The sequence below is a fragment of the Orycteropus afer genome, unplaced genomic scaffold (assembly GCF_000298275.1).
Source record: "Orycteropus afer afer isolate SDZICR_OR568_19922 unplaced genomic scaffold, OryAfe1.0 scaffold00166, whole genome shotgun sequence".
Taxonomy (NCBI): Eukaryota; Metazoa; Chordata; class Mammalia; order Tubulidentata; family Orycteropodidae; genus Orycteropus; species Orycteropus afer.
This window is the reverse complement of record NW_006921753.1, coordinates 731,844-753,779: the sequence shown is the minus strand read 5'-3', so window position 1 is coordinate 753,779 and position 21,936 is coordinate 731,844. Positions and strand designations below refer to the sequence as shown.

General features: G+C 38.7%; 1 protein-coding gene across 1 annotated transcript in view; it reads right to left on the bottom strand.

Moving 5' to 3' along the window:
* The window catches only part of MORC1 (MORC family CW-type zinc finger 1), a 306,881-nt gene that overhangs the window by 158,682 nt on the left and 126,263 nt on the right, over positions 1-21,936 (bottom strand). Inside the window, exons 9-12 of the mRNA XM_007946578.1 lie at positions 21,584-21,648; positions 18,937-19,001; positions 15,940-16,083; positions 12,597-12,751 (exon numbers count right to left, since the gene is read on the bottom strand). Of these exons, the coding sequence (XP_007944769.1) occupies positions 12,597-12,751; positions 15,940-16,083; positions 18,937-19,001; positions 21,584-21,648 (429 nt within the window). The remainder of the gene's footprint in view (positions 1-12,596; positions 12,752-15,939; positions 16,084-18,936; positions 19,002-21,583; positions 21,649-21,936) is intronic.

The window sequence follows — 21,936 nt, the reverse complement described above, 5'->3', positions numbered from 1 at the left end:
TATGTGAATTGTCAGCCATCACCTGCAAATAAAGTTCTGTCATAGTCTCACCTTTCAATGGGTACATGGGTCTCATTCAGTGTATCTCTAGCAGATACTATTTGTATTTCATGTCTCTGGAAGTGCCTTTCCGAGATCTTAGAGACTAAAGTGAATTGTAAGGGAAATAAAATTTTGCTAGATATAGTAGCTGTTTCTAGTTACTAGAGCATTATTTATTTGTTAAAAATCACTATTCATTTAATAAATATTATCCCTCACTTTCAAAAGTATTCACAAACTAGGCAATTGATAATGGATAAGGTGACAATATAATTATTAAGTGTTGTACCACAGTTTGAGATAGCCAACAAAAGACACAGACCACACACATGCTCTATTAGTGCATATGTAAACATTTTATTCACATAGAGAAGAGACAGAGCATGACCAGCTTCCTTAGTGGGCACTGGTTTTCCATGCCCAGCAGTACCATCACCAGACAGCTGGTGTAGGGCAAATGCCTACTTTCTTCCTGCTCAAGCCATGGTCAGGAGACCAGTTCCCTCTTTATCAGGAATAAATACAGAAGTGGAGCTGCAATATGATACCCACATATGTGCAAAAGACAGAGAAAGTTACTGTGTTACTTCCCTAGAACAGGGGAAGATTTCTCCAATAAACGGAAGGAACTGTGAGAAAGAGAGCAAACCAATTTCTAGTCTCTTTATCAGAGAATGTTACGGGCCCAAGGCCTTTATTTAGGCAACCTGGATGGGAGGCATAGAAACAGACCATTCCCCCGATACAAAGTTTGTAGCTGGTTAACCTTTCTCACATGTGTCCAGTGTGCCCATTTCTACCTGAATGGAAGTTGTCAGTGGAAGGCCACAGTGCTTGATGTCCCTGTTCTGTGGGACAGCATTTAAGTCAGACTTAACAAAAAGCTGAAAAGATAATGCATTAATTAGAAGTCAGCAATAGACTCCAAAAACAAGCAAACAGAAAAGTCCTAACAACCTGAAAGAATGGGTCTAATAACCCATTGCTGTCAAGTCGTATCTGACTCACGGCGACCCCTCCTTGGGTTTCTGGTGCAGTATCACTACAGAAGTAGATTGCCCAACCTTCCTTCTGAGGAGTGGCTGGTGGGTTTGAACCACCAGCCTTCTGGTTAGCAGTCGAGTGCCTTAGGCACTATACTACCAGAGCTCCTTGGGTCTAATAGGGTGATACAATTTAATAAAGACAATATATGATTCTATTCAAGGACCAAAAACCCTCACTGGAAAAATATGAGAGGTATGGCTTATAATAAAGACACTAATGGTCAATAATATGATGGACTTGCTGACAATTAATCCACCACTCATTTGGCTTGTGTGTTACTGTCATGCTGGAAACTATGCCACCAGTATTTAAATATCAACAGGGTCACCCATGGTTGACAAGTTTCAGTACAGCTTCAAGACTAAAACTGACTAGGAAGATTTTTTATTTTATAAAAAAATTAGCCAGTGAAACCTTATGAATAGCAGTGAAACATTGTCTGATATAGTGTCGGAAGTTGAGCCCCTTAGATTTGAAGGAACTTAATATAAGACTGGGGAAGAGCTGCGTCCTCGAACTAGTGTCTACCTTAATGGTGTGGATGGAGAAAAGCTTTCAAGATTTTCAGTTGCTAATGTGATATGTGGTTCAAACCCACCAGCCACTCCTTGGAAGGAAGGTTGAGCAATCCTACTTCTGTAGTGATACTGCCTCGGAAACCCAAGGAGGGGTTGCTATGAGTTGGGGCCAACTCGACAGCATACAACAACAACAACAATGTGATATGACTCAAAATAAGAAGAAACAGCTGCAAACATCCACTAATAATTGGAATGTGAAATGTATGATATATGAGTCTAGAAAGATTGGAGGTCACCAAAAATGAAATGGAATACATTAAAGATCAATATCCAAGCATTAATGAAGTGAAACGGATGGTATTGGCCATTTTGAATCAGACAATCATATAATCTACTATGCCAGGAATGACAAAATGAAGAGGAATGTTATCATGTTCATGATCAAAATGAACATTTCAAGATCTATCCTGAAATACAGCATTGTCAGTGATAGGATAATATCTATATGTCTATAAGTATCATCAGTTAATACAACTATTATTAAATTCACACACCAACCACTAAAGCCAAGGATAAAGAAATTGAAGATTTTTTTACCATTTTCAGCAGTCTGAAATTGAACAAACATTCAATTAAGATGCATTGATAATTACTAATAATCAGAACACAAAATTTGGAAACAAAGAGGAAGGCCCAGTAGTTGGAAAATATGGCCATGGCGATAGAAATGATGCCAGAGATATTTTGCAAGACCAATGATGCAAATAACTTTTTTCAACAACATAAATGAAAACTGTAAATGTAGACCTTGTTGGATGGGACACACGGGAATCAAATTGACTGCATTTGTGGAAAGGGACGATGGAGAAGCTCAATATCACCAGTCTTATCAAGGCCAGGAGCTGACAGTGGAACAGAGCATCAGTTGTTGTTGTTGTTGTTGTTATGTGCCGTTGAGTAGCACCTGACTGATAGCGACCCCTCCTTGGGTTCCCGAGGCAGTATCAATCACTACGGAAGTAGATTGCCCAACCTTTCTTCCCAGGAGTGGCTGGTGGGTTTGAACTGCCAGTCTTCTGGCACTATGCTATCAATTACTCATACGTAAATTAAGATGAAGGTGAAGAAAATTAAGACAAGTCCTTGAAAGCCAAAGCATGACCTTGAATATATCATACCTGAATTTAAAGACAATTTCTAGAAGAGATTTGATGTATTGAACACTAATGACAGGAGTCCAGATGAGTTCTGTGATGACATCACAGACATCATACATTAAGAAAGAAAATGCTCATTAAAAGGACAGCAAAGAAAAAAAGACTAAAATCAATTTCAGAACAGATTCTGAAACTTACTTTTAAAAGTACAGTAGCTAAAGCAAAATGAAGAAATGATGCTGTAGAAGAACTGAACAGAAAATTTCAAAAGAGTGGCTCAACAAGACAAAGCAAAGTATTAAAATGAAATGTGCAAGACCTGGAGTTACAAAACCAAATGGAAAAACACATTCAGCATTTCTCAAGCAGGAAGAACTGAAAAAAATATTCAAACTTAAAATTTGAATATTATTGAAATGAAAATATTGAAGGATTTAATGGGAAAAATATTGAATGATGCAGAAAGCACTGAAAGTAGATAGAAAGAGAAACGCAAATCAAAACAATGAGAGGTTGGCAGCCGATGTTTCTCCAGGCATATTTGTATGTGCTGTAAGAATGTCCAGGTGTATAGTAGTAGAGCTGACAAGGGACAAGGTTGTGGTGGCTTCTTGGCCACAGCCAGCTACCTAGAGAGAGTGAGTAGTTGGACCTGTGGTTTTGGGGCCATGGTCATAGTGGACATCAAGTTCAACTGGCATAACACACTACACAAAAATATTGTTTTACATCCTATTTTGGTGAGCAGTGACTGGGGTCTCAAAAGCTTGCAAGTGGCCATCTAGGTGCAAGGATGGATCTCTCCTCATCCAGAGTAAAGAAGAATGAAGAAAACCAAAGACAGGTGGGTACAATTAGTCCAAGGGATAGGTAGACCATGCAATCCTCAGAGTATATGACCATGAGACCAGAAGAACTCAGCTACCGCTATCAACCACTTGGAAAGCTATGGGCAGGAGATCCTGGGTAGAGTAGGTAAACAATGTGGAACAAAACTCAAAATAAAATTTTTTTAAAAAGACCAGTTTTGCTGGTCTGATAGAGCCTGGTGAGACCCCTGAGATTATGGCCCCTAGCTACCTTTCAGGTCTGGAATTGAACTCACTCTTGTGGCTTCCAGCCAAATAATAGACAGGCATATGGGCTGAACATTTACATCAGGTAGATACATTGCTTGGAGCAATAGAGCAATCAGTCACGGGAGAACAGAAGGGCAGTGTTTGCACAGGGAGATACCTTGGGGGGGCAGGAGTGCATAGGAGAGAAGGACACAGGGAAGAGGTAACTATGGGGAGGAAGTGGGAAGAGAGCTGTTACATTGTGGGGAATTGTAGTCAATGTCATGAAACAAAATGTGTATGAACTGCTGTATGGAAAATCAATTTGCTCTGTAAACTTTCACACAAATCACAGTGAAAATTTAAAACTATATATGAAAGCACTATTATAGAAACTCAACAAAAGATTTTCACACAAAAAGAAACATTCTTTGATTGCTACCAGTGGTGGGAGGGAAACAGAGGGCAAACCACTAACTAGAGGGTCAACACATATTAATTTGGTTAAAGGAGAAAGTAATATACAATAAGGGAAAGGTCAGCAAAAACTGAGCAAGGCAAAGGAAAACACTTGGCGGACTACAAGTTTTAAAGGCAACAGAGGTAAATACTATTACACACACACAGTCCTGAAATAACAATAATCTATGAGCGGACACATAAATAGACATACATGCTGAACAAGTGTGGAAAGGAGACTGGGACTATATTCATGAACGTGTATAGGTTTGACAGAGGATATAGCTACATACATATTTACATATCATGCAAATATATCCATGACCATACAGGGGCAAAGTTAGGAAAACTTTTTAGCCATAACCAAAAATCTTCAGACATTGTGTTACTGGGGTTTGAGGCTCAGGACCACACATAGTCTCAGGAGACATCAATGTCAATTGGCACATCATAACCCACATAGAAAATATTCTATGTCCTACTCTGGGGATTAGCAACTGGGGTCTTAAAAGCTTGTGAGTGGTCATCTAAGGCACAACTATTTGTCTCTCCCCATCCAGAACAAAGAAGAGTGAAGAAAATCAAAGACATATAGAAAAATTAGTCCAAAGGACTAATGGACCTTATGAACTCCAACCTCCAAGACCCTGAGATGAGATGAACTAGGTGGTGTCCAGCTACCACAACTGACCACTCTGAAAGGGTTTATATTAGAAGGTTCTGGAAAAAGTGAGACAAAGAAGTGGAACAAAATTCAAAATTACAAAAAAGACCAGTGTTTCTGGTTGGATAGAGACTGGTGGAACCCCCAAGTCTATGACCCTTGGTCACCTTTCAGTACAGAACTGAACTCACTCCTATGGTTCAATTTTCAGCCAAGCAATAGAAAGGTTTACAAGGTGAACAATAACACTAGGGAGGAATGCACTTCTTAGAGCAATCAACAATTTGGGATCAAAAAGGCAGCATTTGCCCAAGAACAAATTCAGAAGGCAGGAAGGGTAAGGAAAAGAGGCTAAATGGATATAAGAAACATAAGGAGAAAGTGGGAGGACTGATGTTATGCCGAGGGGACTGCAATCAGCAATCAATGACATGAAACACAATGTGTATGAATTGTTGAATGAAAAACTGATTTGCTCTGTAAATTTTCATTCAAATCATAAATTTTTTTAAAAAATTATAAAATATCTTTCTAAATATAAGGTGCACCTGACCTAAGCTATCGTACTTTCAATTGCCTCATATGTACGCAAAAGCTGGACAATAAAGAAGAAAAATGTAGGAAGAATTGATATCTTTGAATTATGGGGTCAGCAAAGAATACTGAATACATCACAGTTTGTCAGGAGAACAAATATATCTTGGAAGAAGTACAGCCAGGATGTTCCTTAGAAGCAAGTAAGGTGAACATGTTAACATGTTATCAAGAAGGACCAGTACTGGAGAAGGACATCATATTTGGTAAACTAGAGGGGCAGTAAAAAGAGGAAGACCTTCAATGACATGGACTGACACAGTGGCTGCAACAATGGGCTCAAACATAGCAATAATTGTGAAGATGGCCTGGGCCTGGGTGGTCTTTTGTTCTGCAGTAAATAGGGTCACTGAGTCAGAACTGACTCTTAGGAACCCAAAAACAACAACTGAAAATTAATATTTTAATCGCTGTTCTGGTTACCTAGTGCCACTCTGACAGGAATATACCACCAATGGGATGGCCTCAATAAACAGGAGTTTATTCTTACAATTTGGAGGCTTTCAGTCCAAGTTCAGAACACCAGGCTCTAGGGGCTGGGTGAAAGCCCCTCAAACTTGGAGTCCAGCTCTGCCTCCTGCACCCAGCCCACTGGAACTAGAGGCATTTCTTCACTCAGACAACTGCAGGCTGCTGAGGCTGAGAAGCCCCAAGGTTGACAAGTAAAAAGGCACAGTCCTGATGTTACCAAACCATATGGCAGGCCATTAACTTAAGTCTGTTGTAGTCCCAAGGACTACAGAGCATAGCAGGCTGCTGAGCAATGACACAGCTATATGTAGCATCCAAGCGTGCCATAGGCTAGAGACCATTACCAAGGCTTCTCCTTAAATACAGGAAGCAGACCACATCCCCAAAGGCAGCTACTCAGCTGCTTGTGGTAAATCCCACCATGGAGCTGATTGCCAGTCCCATCATGGGGAATAACTACCACAAGCTGCCCAGTCACTCAACCAGGCCCAGCCAAGTTGACACACAAGCATAACTACTACAATCGCCTACATCAATAGAAGTATACTTTCAAAAAGAGATGATGGTCTTATTCCACTTAAGTTTTCATCTGGTGTTCATCAGGTGATATACTTTAAAGTATAACAGCAAAATAATGAATAAGACAATCATTTAGTATATACCTGATGCAGGATAGCAATAGAACTTGACAAGGTTAGTTTGGATAAAATGATACTGAAAAAAATATAAACTTGTCTTCAAATATCTAGAAGGCTGACATTCTCCATGGCTCCATGGGTGAAGAATTACACTGGTCTGACAAACATCTCCTCATCCTTCAGGAAATATCACTTCCTTGAGGAGAGCCTGGTCATTGGCATAGCACTCATACGTCTGTAATTATATTTCTAATTGTTTGTCAATCCTGCTATCTCTCTAGATTATAAATTCCTGGAAAAAAAAGGACAGACTGTGTCTGATTTGTTCATGCTATAACCCTCATGACTAGCACAATTGAATGAATGAAAGAACAAATTAGAAATAGGCTTGTATTCTACATGCAGTTTCTGATAGTTACTCATAGATTCATGGGCTGCTTTGTTGTTGTTAAGTGCCGTTGAGTCAGACCAACTCATAGTGACCCCTCCTTGAGTTTCCGAGGCAGTATCACTACAGAAGTAGATTGCCCCATCTTCCTTCCGAGGAGTGGCTGGTGGGTTTGAACCACCAGCCTTCTGGTTAGCAGTCAAGTGCCTTAGGCACTATGCTACCAGAGCTCCCTACTAGGAGGTAGTAATCTTTCTTTCATAGAAGGCTGTCACTTAGGTTTAAGTTCCTTGGGGGGGGGGGAAGTGGGAGTAGTAATACACTACACACTGCCATTGAGTGGATTCTGACTCACAGGGATCCTATAGACAGAGTAGAACTGCTCCATAGGGTTTCCAAGGCTGTAAATCGTTACAGAAGCAGACGGTCTTATGTTTGTCTCACAGAACAGCTGCTGGATTTGAGTAGCTGACCTTTTGGTTAGCAGCCAGTGCTTTTAACCACTGCACCACTAGAGCTCCTCATGGTAATATGGGATTGCTTTGGTATTCTTGTGCTCCTCTGACTGAGAATACCATATTGGGCAGGTTGAACAAACAGGGATTTATTCTTGTATAGTTTAGGAGGCTAGAAGTCTTAGTGCAAAGTGCCAGCTAGGGGCTGGGTGAAAGCCCCTCAACCTTAGGCTTCAGCTCTGCCTCTTGCTCCCAGCCCACTAGAATTGGAGGTGTCTCTTCACTGAAGCAGCTGCTGGCTGTTGAGGCTGACAAGGCCAAGGTCAACAAGTAAAATGACACAGTCTCAGGATTATCATACAGCACTGCACACCACTGGTTCGAGTCCAGGAATAATCCTAAAATAAGCAGACAACATGGCAGGCTGCTGAATGAAGACAAGACTACATGCAGGGTCAAAGCATGCCAAAAGCTCCAGAGACCTTTCTCAATGCTTCTTATAGAGTGGAAGCAGACCACATCCCTAACATAGCTACTCAGCTTCTCCAGGAGATGCCACCATGGAGCTGATTACCAGTCTCATCATGGGGAATAACTACATCCAGCTGCCCAGCCACTCAAAAACAGATTCAGCCAGGTTGACACACAACCTTACTACCACAGGGATTAAAGCATTAGGTGGTGTGACGGATTTAATTGTGTCCCCCCAAAGTATGTTTTGCAAATCCTAACCTCTAGAGGTATGGATTAAGGAGCTCTGGTGGTGGAATGCCTAAAATGTCTGACTGCTAACCAGGAATTGGCGGTTCACGCCCACCATCTACTCTGTGGAAGGAAGATGGGGCAATCTACTTCTGTAAAGACTTACGACCTTGGAAACCCAATGGGGGTTGCTTTGAATATGAACTGACTTAAGGGCAGTTTTTTTTTTTTTTTTTTAGTACCTTTGGAGTAACCGTATTTAGGAATGAGTTGTTTTTATTATGTTAATGAGGCCGTATCAGTCTAGAGTGTGTCTTAAATCAATTTTTTTTTAAATTAACTTTTTATTGTGATTTGGGTGAAATTTACAGAGCAGATACATTTTTCATTCAACAGTTCATACACATTTTGTTTGGTGACACTGATTACAAACCCCACAAAATAACAGCTCTCTTCCCATTTCCTCCTTGTGGTTACCTTTTCCCTGTGGCCTTCTTTCCTATGTATTTCTGTCTCCTTAGGTTTCTCTCTGCGTAAATGCTGTCCTTCTGATCCCCCCTAGTTGATTGTTCTAAAGAGTTCATCTCTCTGGTGTAATTGTTCTCATAGGCCTATCTAAAAGTGATTTAAATCAATCACTTTTGAGATATAAAAGGAGCAGGACAGTCACAGAAGAAAGGGAATATAAACGGAGAAAGACTGATACCATGTGGAAATCACAAAGTAAACGAGGAACAGACATTGGAAGGAGACAAGGACCTTCTAGAGTTGACAAAGAGAGAAAGCCTTTCCTTAGAGCTGATGTCCTGAATTTGGACTTCCAGCATACTAAACCGTGAGAAAATAAATTCTGATCATTAAAACCACCTATCTGTGATGTTTCTATTTTAACAGTGCTAGGAAGATTGAGCCATCTACTTCTGGAGTGATACCGCCTCAGAAAGGAGGCGGTATCTATGAGTCGGATCCAATTCCAGGGCAGTGAGTTTTTTGTGGAAACTAACACAGGGCTAAAGGATTGTTAGCCTCTTTTCCAACTTGAGGACCTATGATTTGAATTCTGTTGGGAAAGGTTATGCTGATTACACCATAAGCTTCATTTAAATACATCAACTAAATTCCATTTTGGAAAAGTTTAGTAATAAATTTTTACATAACTGTTTCTGTTCAAGCACACATTTCATTTGATGTTTCTCCCCAGATCTTCCTTCTCCCTTCTATCTCCACTCCAGAAAGCTGATGATTAATATCTCCATTTTGTTGTAAGGATACATAAAGTTTCAAAAACGTAGTAGCAAATAGTGAGTTGAGGTCAGCCTCAGAGATGAGAAAAATATTTCTGAGATTCTTACCATCAACTGTGCCAAAAGTAAATGCAGATTTGATAAATGACACAAAGTCATTACTTCTCCATTTCCCTTTCTGCTGCTTCGATTTTTACAAGGGCCCAATTTTCCATGGAAACAGATCTGATTTACAGCAAATACGAAGATTGCATCTTTTATTTATAAGGCAAAAAAAATCTACCCAAATACTTTTCATTAAAATTGGGTTCCCTGTAACACTGGCTTTCAGTGCATTATTCAAACATTACAAAAGTTTTGTGACTCCTGTGAGAAGGACCTTGAAAGTCAATCGCAGCACAGTTATTGAGATGACCAGTTCTGTCCTTGATTACTTAATTTAGTTTGATAATGAAGTTTTAGGATAAAGTTGTGAGATACGTGAACCAATACACATGCTTGCCATCCTTCCTCCACTCTGCCTTCTTCCAAGAGGAACATCTTTTGTGAGATATTCATAGGCAGCCTTGGATCAATTTTTAGGAAATTACAGAAGTAGGGAAATAATATGCTAGTAACCAGTAATAATAAGAATGCAAATATAAATTACTTATTTCAAATCTTTTCACATTCAGTGAGAAGGATATTAGAAAATTAACTAGATAGGATAGGACTAGGCAATTACACAGAATGGTGGGATAGTTTGGCAAGTAAAATGTAGAGCTGAGAGTGCTGTTATTGGGAGGGCACCCACACACCAAAGGAGCTTAGAAACAGCCCTACCCAGAGGAAAGACTGGGTATAATTTTTCTAAATAAATGTCAGCTTAATGGGAGTTCAAGAAGCCCTGGTGGCACAGTAGTTAAGCAAGCACTCAGCTGCTAACTGAAATGTTGGTAGTTCAAGTCCACGAGCTGCTTCACGGGGAACTGGTACAGTAGTATGTTGCAACAAAGATTATGGCCTTGGAAACCCTATGGGCAGTTCTACTCTGTCCTATAGGATCACTATGAGTCAGAATTGACTAAACAACTTTTGTTGTTGTTGTTGTTAATGCACTGGTGGCACAGTAGTTAAGCACTTGGTTGTTAACTGAAAGGGCATCATTCTCTATCCTTTAGGACCATTACAATTTGGAATTGACTGAAAGGCATTTTTTTTTTTAATGTATATTCTTATGTTTTCTACAGCTTCAAGCAAACCCTGCCAGAAAATGTTGTTGTTGTTGTTGTTATTGTTATGTGCCGTCAAGTCAGCCCTGACTCATAGCGACCCCTCCTTGGGTTTCCGAGGCAGTATCACTACGGAAGTAGGATTGCCCAACCTTCCTTCCGAGGAATGGCTGGTGGGTTTGAACCGCCAGCCTTCTGGTGAGCAGGCAAGTGTCTTAGCCACTATGCTACCAGAACTCCCAGAAAATGTAGTCATCCCTATATTTAACTCCAAACATTTGTCTCAAAAAATGTGAAAAAGCATGTAAGCAAGTACAAGGATTGTAAGGCTGGCACAGGACCTGACAGTGTTTCATTCTGTTGTACACAGGGTCACTATGAGTCAGAGCCAATGTGACAGCACCCAACAACATCCTGAGCAAAAACTGCATGAATGTATTTACTATCTGGAGGAGTGATCCTCAGACTTTAATGTGGGTACAGATCACCTGGGAATCTTTGCCAAAATACAGATTCTAATTCAGTAGGTCTTGAATAGGGCCTTAGAGTGTTTCTAACAATCTTTTGGTTGATGCTGATGTGGTCCACAACCACACTCTGAGTAGCTTTCAGACATTGTTGGGAAAATCCAGCTTTGACAGGAAATCTCTTCTCTCAACCATATTCCCTCCCACTGCCTCTCAAGTTCTCTGGTTCACAGATTTGAGAAAAGTTTAGGTCCAAACGCAGTGAATACAAAAGAAAACAAAATATTCTAAAATTATAATCTCTAGTGGAACAATAAGATTTTTTAACTTGTCTCAAGAGTAGAGACACAATTTTTGATATGCATGGAGTATGTATAATTCATGTACATCAAAAATTATGTCTCTATCCTTGAGAACTTAAAAAATGGGAGTTAAACAATTTTCATGCAAATTATCATATAAATACACAGTGGCCTGTCTATCTCTTTCCATAAATGAAGTTCTATATATGGAGAACTTAAAAGAAGTTTATTTAAGTAATGCATGCATGACACATCATCATGTTGTCCAGGTATCTCTAATAACTTGCTTATACTTTTAAGTTTCCAGAGATATATTTTATAACTATTTTTAATTGAAATCCTTCTAAAATTAAGTTAATAAAATGTGTTAGGTAGTATAAAACAAAGTTTAACCTATCTGCAATTATCTAGAAAAAAAAAAAAAAAACAACAACTGACCACCATTAAGTCAATTCTGACTCATAGCAACCCCACCTTGGGTTTCCGAGGTGGTATGTCTATGGAATTAGATTGCTTAGTCTTCCTGAGGAGTCACTGGTGGGTTTGAATCTCCAGTCTTCTGGTTAGCAGTCAAATGCCTTAAGCACTACAGCACCAGAGCTCCCACTGTTGTTATGTGCCATGGAGTTGGACTCGACTCATAGGGACCCCTCCTTGGGTTTCTGAGGAAGTATCACTACAGAAGTAGATTGCCCGACCTTCCTTCCGAGGAGTGGCTGGTGGGTTTGAACTGCCAGCCTTCTAGTTAGCAGTCAAATGCCTTAGGCACTATGCTACCGGAGCTCCTAGAGCTCCCACTAGGGTCAACAATTATTCTATGTCATGGCATGACAATGCTACAGGAGCTCCTGAGACCTATGTGGACTATATGAAGTTTCAAAGCTGTGCCTTTAATTTGGAGCAGCCTGTATATCTCATTCCTCTGTAATCAGCTGCCACTTCACTTTGCTCTCTGATTGTCCTTCCCTTACAATTCCTAATCCACTGCTTCATTTTTAATACAATATTCTGGGAAAGATTCTAAGACTGGCTCCCTTCTCATTTCTATGGTTTAAATGCAGGAGATCTCTTTCCAAAGAGATCTCTGAATCATGGTTACCTGAATGAATGTAATTCCAGCATACAGAAGTCACACGAGTTGATTAAGCATTGCTAATATGAATACTGAATACTCACTGATTCCAGTGTCCTTACAGTACTGGATCAAGTACTGTCCCATGACTTTTAGTAGATGATTGTATTCCTGGACATTGAGAAATTCCTGTTTATTATGGGATGGTTCCATGATCTCCAGTGGTATATTAACAATTCCAACCACACCTGCGCCAAGTCTGGCAGAGTAAATGATAAATAAATTTTGAGAAATTTAGCTAATTAAAAATAAAAAGCAAATATATCCTGATACTTTAAAATCAAATTCTTCAAAACTAAATTCATTCATTTGGTCTAGACCAAAGTTTAACAAGGTAGATGACAACTACATACATCTATGGTTATCCCAGGTTGTTTGGTTCCATAATGTAAAGTCACTTTAACAAATCAGTACTGAATTAACATGATTCCTTGTCCACATCTACTACCTTAGTGAGGAGAAAGTTTTTCAGCATAAAACATCAGTAACAATGTCTTTTACAATAAACATACATGATCTTTTTAATGATACTAGTCAGAATAATTTTCTTTGTCCTCATTTCATCTGTCAGGTTGGATTTTTCATCATTGCAGAGGTCCACAGGGTACTTATGAATTCTACTAAGGGAACAAAAAGGCTGGATTGTCCCAGAGGGTAATTAAAAGGTGCCTGTGTGTTAGCCTGATAGCTACGCTTTTTTCCTTTTTTTTTTTTTTTTTAACTTTTTTGGTTTTGGGCTCTTATGATATACACAGTGTAGCTGGAACATACAATTGCTGTATATTTTGCTTGGTGACATAATCAGTTTTGGAAAAGAAGAGTATCCAGGAGTCGAACCTTTCAGGCCGAGACTCTTCATTGCCCTTGGCATAGCACACAAATCAAATCTTCATAATTTGTTGTCTCTGCTTCCTTCCTTGGTTGTGTTTTCACCACTTTTCCCTCTCAACCTTTTGACTCTCTCTTCATTTGACTTATTATTCTTTAAGCCTAAATTTGTCATCTTCTCTTTCAGGAAGGCTGACCTGTCTTCTCCCCAGATTGATTTAGCTACCCCTCCTAAATACTCCTTTTGCACCCCATGGTCACCTCCAATAGTCATTCATTCATTCATTCATTCATTCAACTAAGCAGCTGGCCCTGTTCCAGGTACTAGGGATAGAGTGATAAGCAACAAAGACAGAGCCCCTGTTTATGAAGTGTCTCTTCTATTGGAAGATGACAAGCATACTCACTGCCATTGAGTCAGTTCCGACTCATAGCCACCCCTCCTTGGGTTTCTGAGGCAATATCACTACGGAAGTAGATTGCCCAACCTTCCTTCCAAGGAGTGGCTGGTGGGTTTGAACCACCAGCCTTCTGGTTAGCAGTCAAATGCCTTAGTTACTACGCCACCAAAGCTCCCACCATGAAGCTAATAAAAAAATACATGAACATAATCATTTCAGATGATGAAAAGTGGTATGAGGAAAATGAAGTGGAGCTACAATGTGTGAAAGAGTGGTAGGTGAATTGGGGGGTGAAGGCAGGGGCCAATTTTAAATAGATAGTCAAGGAAGAACTTCCTCTGGAGGAAACTTCAGAGCTGACACCTGAATAACATGTTGGGGTCAGTGGTGAGAAGAGCTGAAACTAGAGGGGATAAAAAGTGCAAAGGCATGAAGGCAGGAATGAGCTTAGAGTGTCTGAGGAAGAGGGGATGGGGACTGGTGATGGGCTGGGGGCAAGGGAAGCATTACTCATAGAAGGGTAGAGGCCAGACCAGAAGACCATGGTAAGTACTTCTATTCTAAATGTAATGGGATTTTAAGGAGAGGTATTTTGAATGATGTCTTAAAATGTCATTCTTGGCTCACACAATATACAAATGTGTGTTATCTATTTGTCCCTTCCACTGGGCTGTAAGTTCCTTAGCAAACAATGCAAGATTTCTACTATTTTGTCTCCAAAACAGTGTGGACTCCTGGACAGAACCAGGAGCCACTGCCAGAAGGGACAATGCCAAAATGACTGCCTATAAAATTTTTGTGCAATGTTTCAGCAGAAATTTATTATTTTTTATAAAAATACACCTGTAGTTAGTTATAACAACAAAAATATTTTTCATAAGCCCTGTTTACATGTATCGATATACATACAAGGCTAAAACTCTATGCTAAATTACTTTTGAATCTTTGAATGTACTCTGGTCAGAACTGTGATTATTACTCAATTACAATGACGTTTTGAATCACGTGTATTTTTCTGTATACTTTGCAAAAACATGCTGTTGTTTTTGTTACAGCCAGAGTTTTTAGTCACTGATTTTGTCAAAATTTCTGGTGTTTTAACTACAATACTGTGGTAATTAGTATTTGTGAAATTATATCAATAACTTTTTTGAGAATGAAGTAGTAAAAGAAAGAGAAAAATGGAAAGAGCTTCTGCTCACGTATCAATAATGTAACTAATCATGTAGAAAGAGTTTACAAAAACAATTTTATTGCTAATATTCGTATAATCTAGGAAATGTTACATTTAAGCAATTTACAACCATATATATATATATAGTTGTACATATATATATCACATATTATTTTGTGATTAAAATTAATAATAAACATTACTAAGGATTCTGCATGGTCTGGTACAGAAGGAGGTCCATAGCAGGGGGCAGAGGGGATTACACCATGAGTCACCGCACTGGGTGACACCAACCCTAGTGATGGCACTTCTTCAAAAGAAATGCTTGCTGAATGAACAAATGAATGAGCTGCTAATTTCTTGAGAGTGAGGAGCCAAAATGAAAAATGGTCCACTGAGCTATTCTACTGGTCACAATTATCTTATCTGTCTCTTTGTGCTTTTCTAAAGTCTCTCTTCAGTACTCTACATAATTCATGAAACCAGCTTGCAGTGTTTCAGACCACTGGGAAAGCACCAAAGTGTATTACTCTGGAATCCAAACAGGCTGGAGAGTGTTGTTAATAACATATGCGTATGCAGGTAACTGGCAAGAGCTCTTGTAAGCAGTACTAGTGGGGCTGCTCTACAAGACTATGGATCTTTCCTTTCTAAACATTTTTAAATATGTTAGTAATGTTTTAAAATTGGCAAAGTATTAAAAATTTAATGCAAATAGATGGTACAAGGAATGGTAAAACATCAAGTTGCTCAGGAAATGCATTGAAGAAATTTCCAAACGACTGCTTTTTCCTTAGAGCATGCCTATAGCTCCGTGGAGATTATAAATTAGACAGATTAATGCCTGTGCAATGACAGTAAGGGAGAGCAGAAACTGTCACACCTGCTTCCATTATGATTAATCACTCATCCAGTTCCACACATAGAATCTTACTGCAACCTCCCTCTTCCTGTCTGCGCATCTGAAAATAAAAGCATACTTACAAGGACTTGAGTTTCAACTGGGGCCCCACTTTCTCATGCATTTTGATCAAACGGCTATTACTGTAAATGAACATTCCAGCCTGGCTTCTATTTTCTGTACTCACACCAAAGAACAAGGTGAGCGTTTTTACTTTCTTTAATTCCCTAGAGTTACATTTAGGAAAGTTAAGGGAAAGAAAACAAACAGTTTTTATTGAATAACAATATAAAGTTATGAAATGACTAATAAATTCAGAAGGCAGACATCAAAGGAATAATCTACAAAATACCCATGCATTTTGAAACAAAAAAAATAAGGTATACTCAGTGTCTTTGCATAGTCAAGTATTCTGAATAATCATAATGGACAATAAACATATCAGCCAAACATAAGCATTCTCATATTCAAAACCAAGTTTGCCAATTTAAATTTACAAGAACTTGAAAATGCCAGGAAAGTTCTGAAATATTAAGTGATCCAATCTGCACACTGCATTATTTTTGAGAAATGATGATTCACCTATTTTAAAACGTAAGTATTTCTAAGACAGGGTATGGTTTCTAACTTTCACTGTGCTCTTGAGCTTCCAAATATCCTACATAGTTCAGAATCTACTGAGAAATATTTTTAACTTTTCTCTCTAAACTTTTCTAAATTCAAAGGTAAATAAAAGTTAATAAGGCAAGCTTACAAAGGCAACAAATATGAACTCCTATTTTTCTGACTTTGTCCTGCTGAACTAGGTTTTGTGTGACTTTATTAGAAGTGCAAAAACAGAAACTGAGAAATAGAGTATGATAGAAACAACCAAGTCACAGGAGGCTGCTTGGAGCTGGATATACCATGAACACAGTCTCTGGATATACCATGAACACAGACTCAGCTTTAAATGCAAGCTCATCTTCTAATAGCTAGATGACTATGGATTGGTTGTTCAACTTTTCTCAGTCATACCTGAATAACAGGAATAATACCTCCTACCTAATTGGGAAAGAGTCCCTGAGTGGCAAAAAAATGTTTAAACACTGAAATACTAATCAAAAGACTGCAGTTCAAACCCACATAAAGTCACCTTGGAAGACAGGCCTAATGGTCTACTTCTAAAAAGTTACAGGCTTGAAAACCCTATACAGCAGTTCTACTCTATACACTTGGGGTCGCCATGAGTCAGAATCAACTCAACAGCAACTAGCAACAACAACTTACTTGGGTTGCTGTCAGGACTAAAAGAGATAATGTTAAATATAAACCCAGAACACACTGGGTGCTTGACAAATGTTATTTTCTTTCTCCCACCAAACTTGGAAACCCAAGGAGGGGTAGCTATGAATCAGGTCTGATGGCACATAACAACATAACAACATAATAACAATCTATCCATCATAGAGCACCCTGCCCCCCCAAAAAATGGCTTTCTTTTTTTGTTGATGTAAAAACCCCCCGACTACATGCTAGTATAACTGACATAATATACTTATTGGATTAATTAAATACATCTATCATTAAAGGACATTGATAAATTTCTGTCAGTCCTATATGTATGTAATATACAGAGTATATCAGACTTTCCCAGGAAGTTACCGACATGGGTTAAGATATTAGATGTTTATTAAATCTAGTACATGTAGGGTTAAATATATATGGATGAAAATTTCCTCAAAAGTCTCTATACAATAATTGGATCCCAGCCGTTAAACATAAAACTGAATATGTAAGGGACCCCAGACCAGGGTGTTACAAATAAGACTCACTGCCATCAAGTTGGAGCCGACTCATAGTGACCCCTCCTTGGGTTTCTGAGGCGGTATCTCTACAGAAGTAGATTGCCCAACCTTCCTTCCGAGGAGTGGCTGGTGGGTTTGAACCGCCAGCCTTCTGGTTAGCAGTCAAATGTCTTAGGCACTACGCCACCAGAGCCTCCCAACCGGGGTGTTAGAGCATGTGATTTAATCATTCTGCAATATTAAATGGCATACTATCTTCTACATTTTTTTTAAAGCATTTTGCTTTAGACGAAAAGTTCATGCTAATTGGCATTATTATTAATAAAATGTAGGCTGATTATCTTTGGTACACATCATTATGATTGCAAACACATACTCAACAGGATTGTTCTTTCTGAAAGCTTGAGAGGCCTTTTTCAATAAAAATATGAATATTTATTTAATATGTATATTGATAAATGCATAAACAACATTTCAAATTTAAGCTTTGAGGAAAGATCTCTGGAATTGCATGGCTCACAAAAATACTGAAATTTAATCAAGTGTCCCGAAATATTAATTTCTCAAAATTATTGCATAGTTTTGAAAGTCTGACCTTACTGGATCATTAACAATTGTTTTCGGTTTAACTTGTTTATCACCAAAAAATGAGAAGCAGATAAATTTACAGATGTAAATATTTTATTTTACTGATAGGCCTCCTACTTTTATTTTGTTAACTATATATAAGTGATACATTTACTTGAAACATAATTTTGTTTATTAAATGTTAAGTTGCTAAAGGAAGAAGGAGACCAAGACCTGTTCTCCAGAGTTGAAATGGCAAAGGACCTGAAGGGAAAATGAAGCTCTCAACTGATACCTAGGCAGTTCAGTTCATGCACTTACCTTCATCCAGATCAAGCTACCAGATGCTGGACTAATTTTTCACTCATATTCAGAAGTTTTAACATATGTAGACACAGTATGCATGCATGCAAATATACACTTTATAAATACTTCACATTGATTATGTTAGCTAGGGGACTTTGACCCACCAGCCACTCCTCAGAAGGAAGGTTGGACAATCTACTTCCATAGTGATACTGCCTTGGAAACCCAAGGAGGCGTCGCTATGAGTCGGGTCTGACTTGACGGCACATAACAACCACAACAACACCACTTAATGTCATAAGATATTATAAGTGAAGAAAGAGACATTGTCAAAATAACCACAAAATCTGCCTACTCAGAAATCAGAATTTGTTTTAACTTAACGCAGAAGACACTTGGAAACAGAAAGCTATGTCTTACTTCTGTTTCTCTTTAAGAGTCTTATGCTTTGCTTCTACATCTTCCATAGCTTTTTGTAACACATTCTGAAGTTCATTTGACTAGGAGAGAACACAACGCCATTAAATTAAACAAAAGCCAAGTTGACATTTATTATCTTACATCCTAATGTTTCAAGGGGAACAGTGATAGGTCATGTGGACTAACAAGATTGTACTACCAAATGCATTCAATACATATTTGATAAATGATTAAGTTCAGATATCTAAGAGGAAAAATCGAATCCTAGACTACTGTTCTCTTTTTGCACATATTCAGATGCACTCCCAATGTTCCTTCTACGAGTACCACATGCTAATCGATTGCCCCACTGGAACTCCCCACACTCTCTCTCTCTGGCTTTTGGAGAAAGAATCTCTACTCTCTGTAATGATACAATGACTTTAGGGAAGTCTTTCAATCTATGTAGGTTCTATCCTTTGTTTTTGAGAGCAGGAAGTTCCAAATATGTGTTCATGAAGGTTTCTTTCCGGGGGAAAAAATATAATTAAAAAAAAATTGTTAGGAGCTAAGAGAAAACTTCTCCCTCCGTATCCAGTTCTCAATATTTTTTGTACTCTTCAAACTTTCCCATTATAGGACACCCCAATCCTAGGTTTTCTCTCCTTCAGTTAATACCCCTTACTACCAATGGGCTCTGGTAGCATAGTGCGTAAGGCACTAGACTGCTAACCAGAAGGCTGGAGGTTCAAACCCACCAGCCTCTCCTTGGAAGAAAGGCTGGGCAGTCTACTTCCGTAGTGATACTGCCTTGGCAACTCAAGGAGGGGTTGCTATGAGTTGGGTCCAACTCGACGGCACATAGCAACAACAGTATATTTCTTATATGATCTTATAATTTAATGTATTAGCTCATTCACTCCCTTATCTTTAGTATATTCCCTCTAGCCAGGCAAAGAAGACATAACTCATTATTATTCTCACAAACAAGAAAGGACTTTTGGTGTGCTCTAAATAACTGGTATGTAAAGTGTATTTATTTATTTATTTTTGATTGAAGGCTATTTTTACTGACTTTCAAGTAAAAGAAAATGGTAAATGGCTAGTAAGTTTCACACTTCAAATTCAACCACTGAACTGCCTGGAGGAATTTAAGAGGTCAAAAGCTGAGGTCATTTGGCTTTGCTCTTTTCTTTAAATTAAAGAAACCAGTGTGTATCTAAGGAGCTCTGGTAGCATAGTGGCTAAGACACTTGCCTGCTAACCAGAGGGCTGGCGGTTCAAACCCACCAGCCACTCCTCGGAAGGAAGGTTGGGCAATCCTACTTCCGTAGTGATACTGCCTCGGAAATCCAAGGAGGGGTCGCTATGAGTCGGGGCCGACTCGACGGCACATAACAACAACAACAACAACAGTGTGTATCTGAGCCACAAAGCAAACTGGTCAAAGACTTCTCCACCCTTTGTGGGTGAATTTAGTTCACAGAGCAATAGTCATAGCTATCAGGCTGAGGGAAGAAGAATGCAAGGTTCTGCCTGGGCCATTGAAGAGTCTGTTTCTCTTGTCCCTCAAATACATAAAGCAAAGAGAATTGATTTCTTAACAAACAAAAGCTTACACCTCAAAAAAAAATTCGATAACAGTAAGATTGTTTTTTATCTTTAATTTAAGGAAATGAAAAAAGTGAAAATTTTAGGAAAGCCAGGGATAAATTTAGTTCTGGGCATTAGCATGTGCTGTTTTTTGATTTCATCACCTACTCATTACCATTAGATATGCAAGCTCTTTACTATATACAGCCTTTGTCCTTGAAAGCTTAAGGGCAAATCATACAAAGGATTCATATATTTGGTTTGCAGAAGAGGGTGAAAGAAAGGTGAAGCAAAGAGCTTTTTCTCTATAGTCATATGAGTTGGGCCGACTGGACAGCACACAATAATAACAACAATGTAAACAAACAAATATGTTGCTTAATGATTTATCATGGTCAGAATTTTTGTACCATATTTTTGGTAAAAATTAGTAAACTTACCATGCTTGTCCTACAGTAAAATTCTTTCTTATTTAGTAGCAATGCATTATAATTAATAAGAGTTCTTTATAATTTATCTTACTCATGGGTATATTACAAGGATAACAGAGAATGTTTATGAACTGTGTGGAAGAATTCGTAAGAAAAAAGCTTTGTAAACTGGAAGCATTGTGATGAATATTCATAATTATAGTATATAATTCATAGCACTGGAAAGAAGGGTTGCTTTTTAGTCCTCTCCTTGCTTCTGCATTTATTTGGGTCTCTGGGGAGCTATAATTTAAATAGATATTTTCAAGGAGATTTGACACTCTGTATTTTCTACTAGCATTTTATTATTCTCTCCTTTTCTCACATTACTTCTCTTTTCATTTCAAGGAAATTCTCCACTATTCCAACCTCACACAATGTTTTGCTCATCTTTGCTCAGTCTCAGCCTTCTCCTCATTTGTTAGGTGTCCCTCCCTCCCCTTCTCTGCACTCATCTATTCTGTTTACCTGTGCTAAAATCAACTGAACCTTCTGAGCTCAGCTGTGCTTAAAGGTTTAGGAAGTAAATTATAAGGCACAACTATGCAAAGGAAAGAGCAAATGACAATGTTTGCCATTTTAAAAGCCTACTCTATACATCGTACCTTGGCAGGAGAAGTTCTGTTCAGTTGGTTGAGTTTGATTTGTGTTTCTTTCAACATGAGTTCAGCTGGAAGTAGAAGCACGATAGTTATAATAGTGAAATACTTTGAATCAATTATAAGTGAGCGTTTTCCATGAATACAACCATGAACAGTGCAAATAGCATACAAATCATAATACTAGAAAACCCTATGCTTCTTTCTTAGCATCCCAAGTCTAGGTAGCTGGGCTGGGCTCCTCTTAGTCATATAATGTAGGAGCTCTGGTGGCGTAGTGCCTGAGGCATTTGACTGCTAACCAGAAGGCTGGCGGTTCAAACCCAGCAGCCACTCCTCAGAAGGAAGGTTGGGCAATC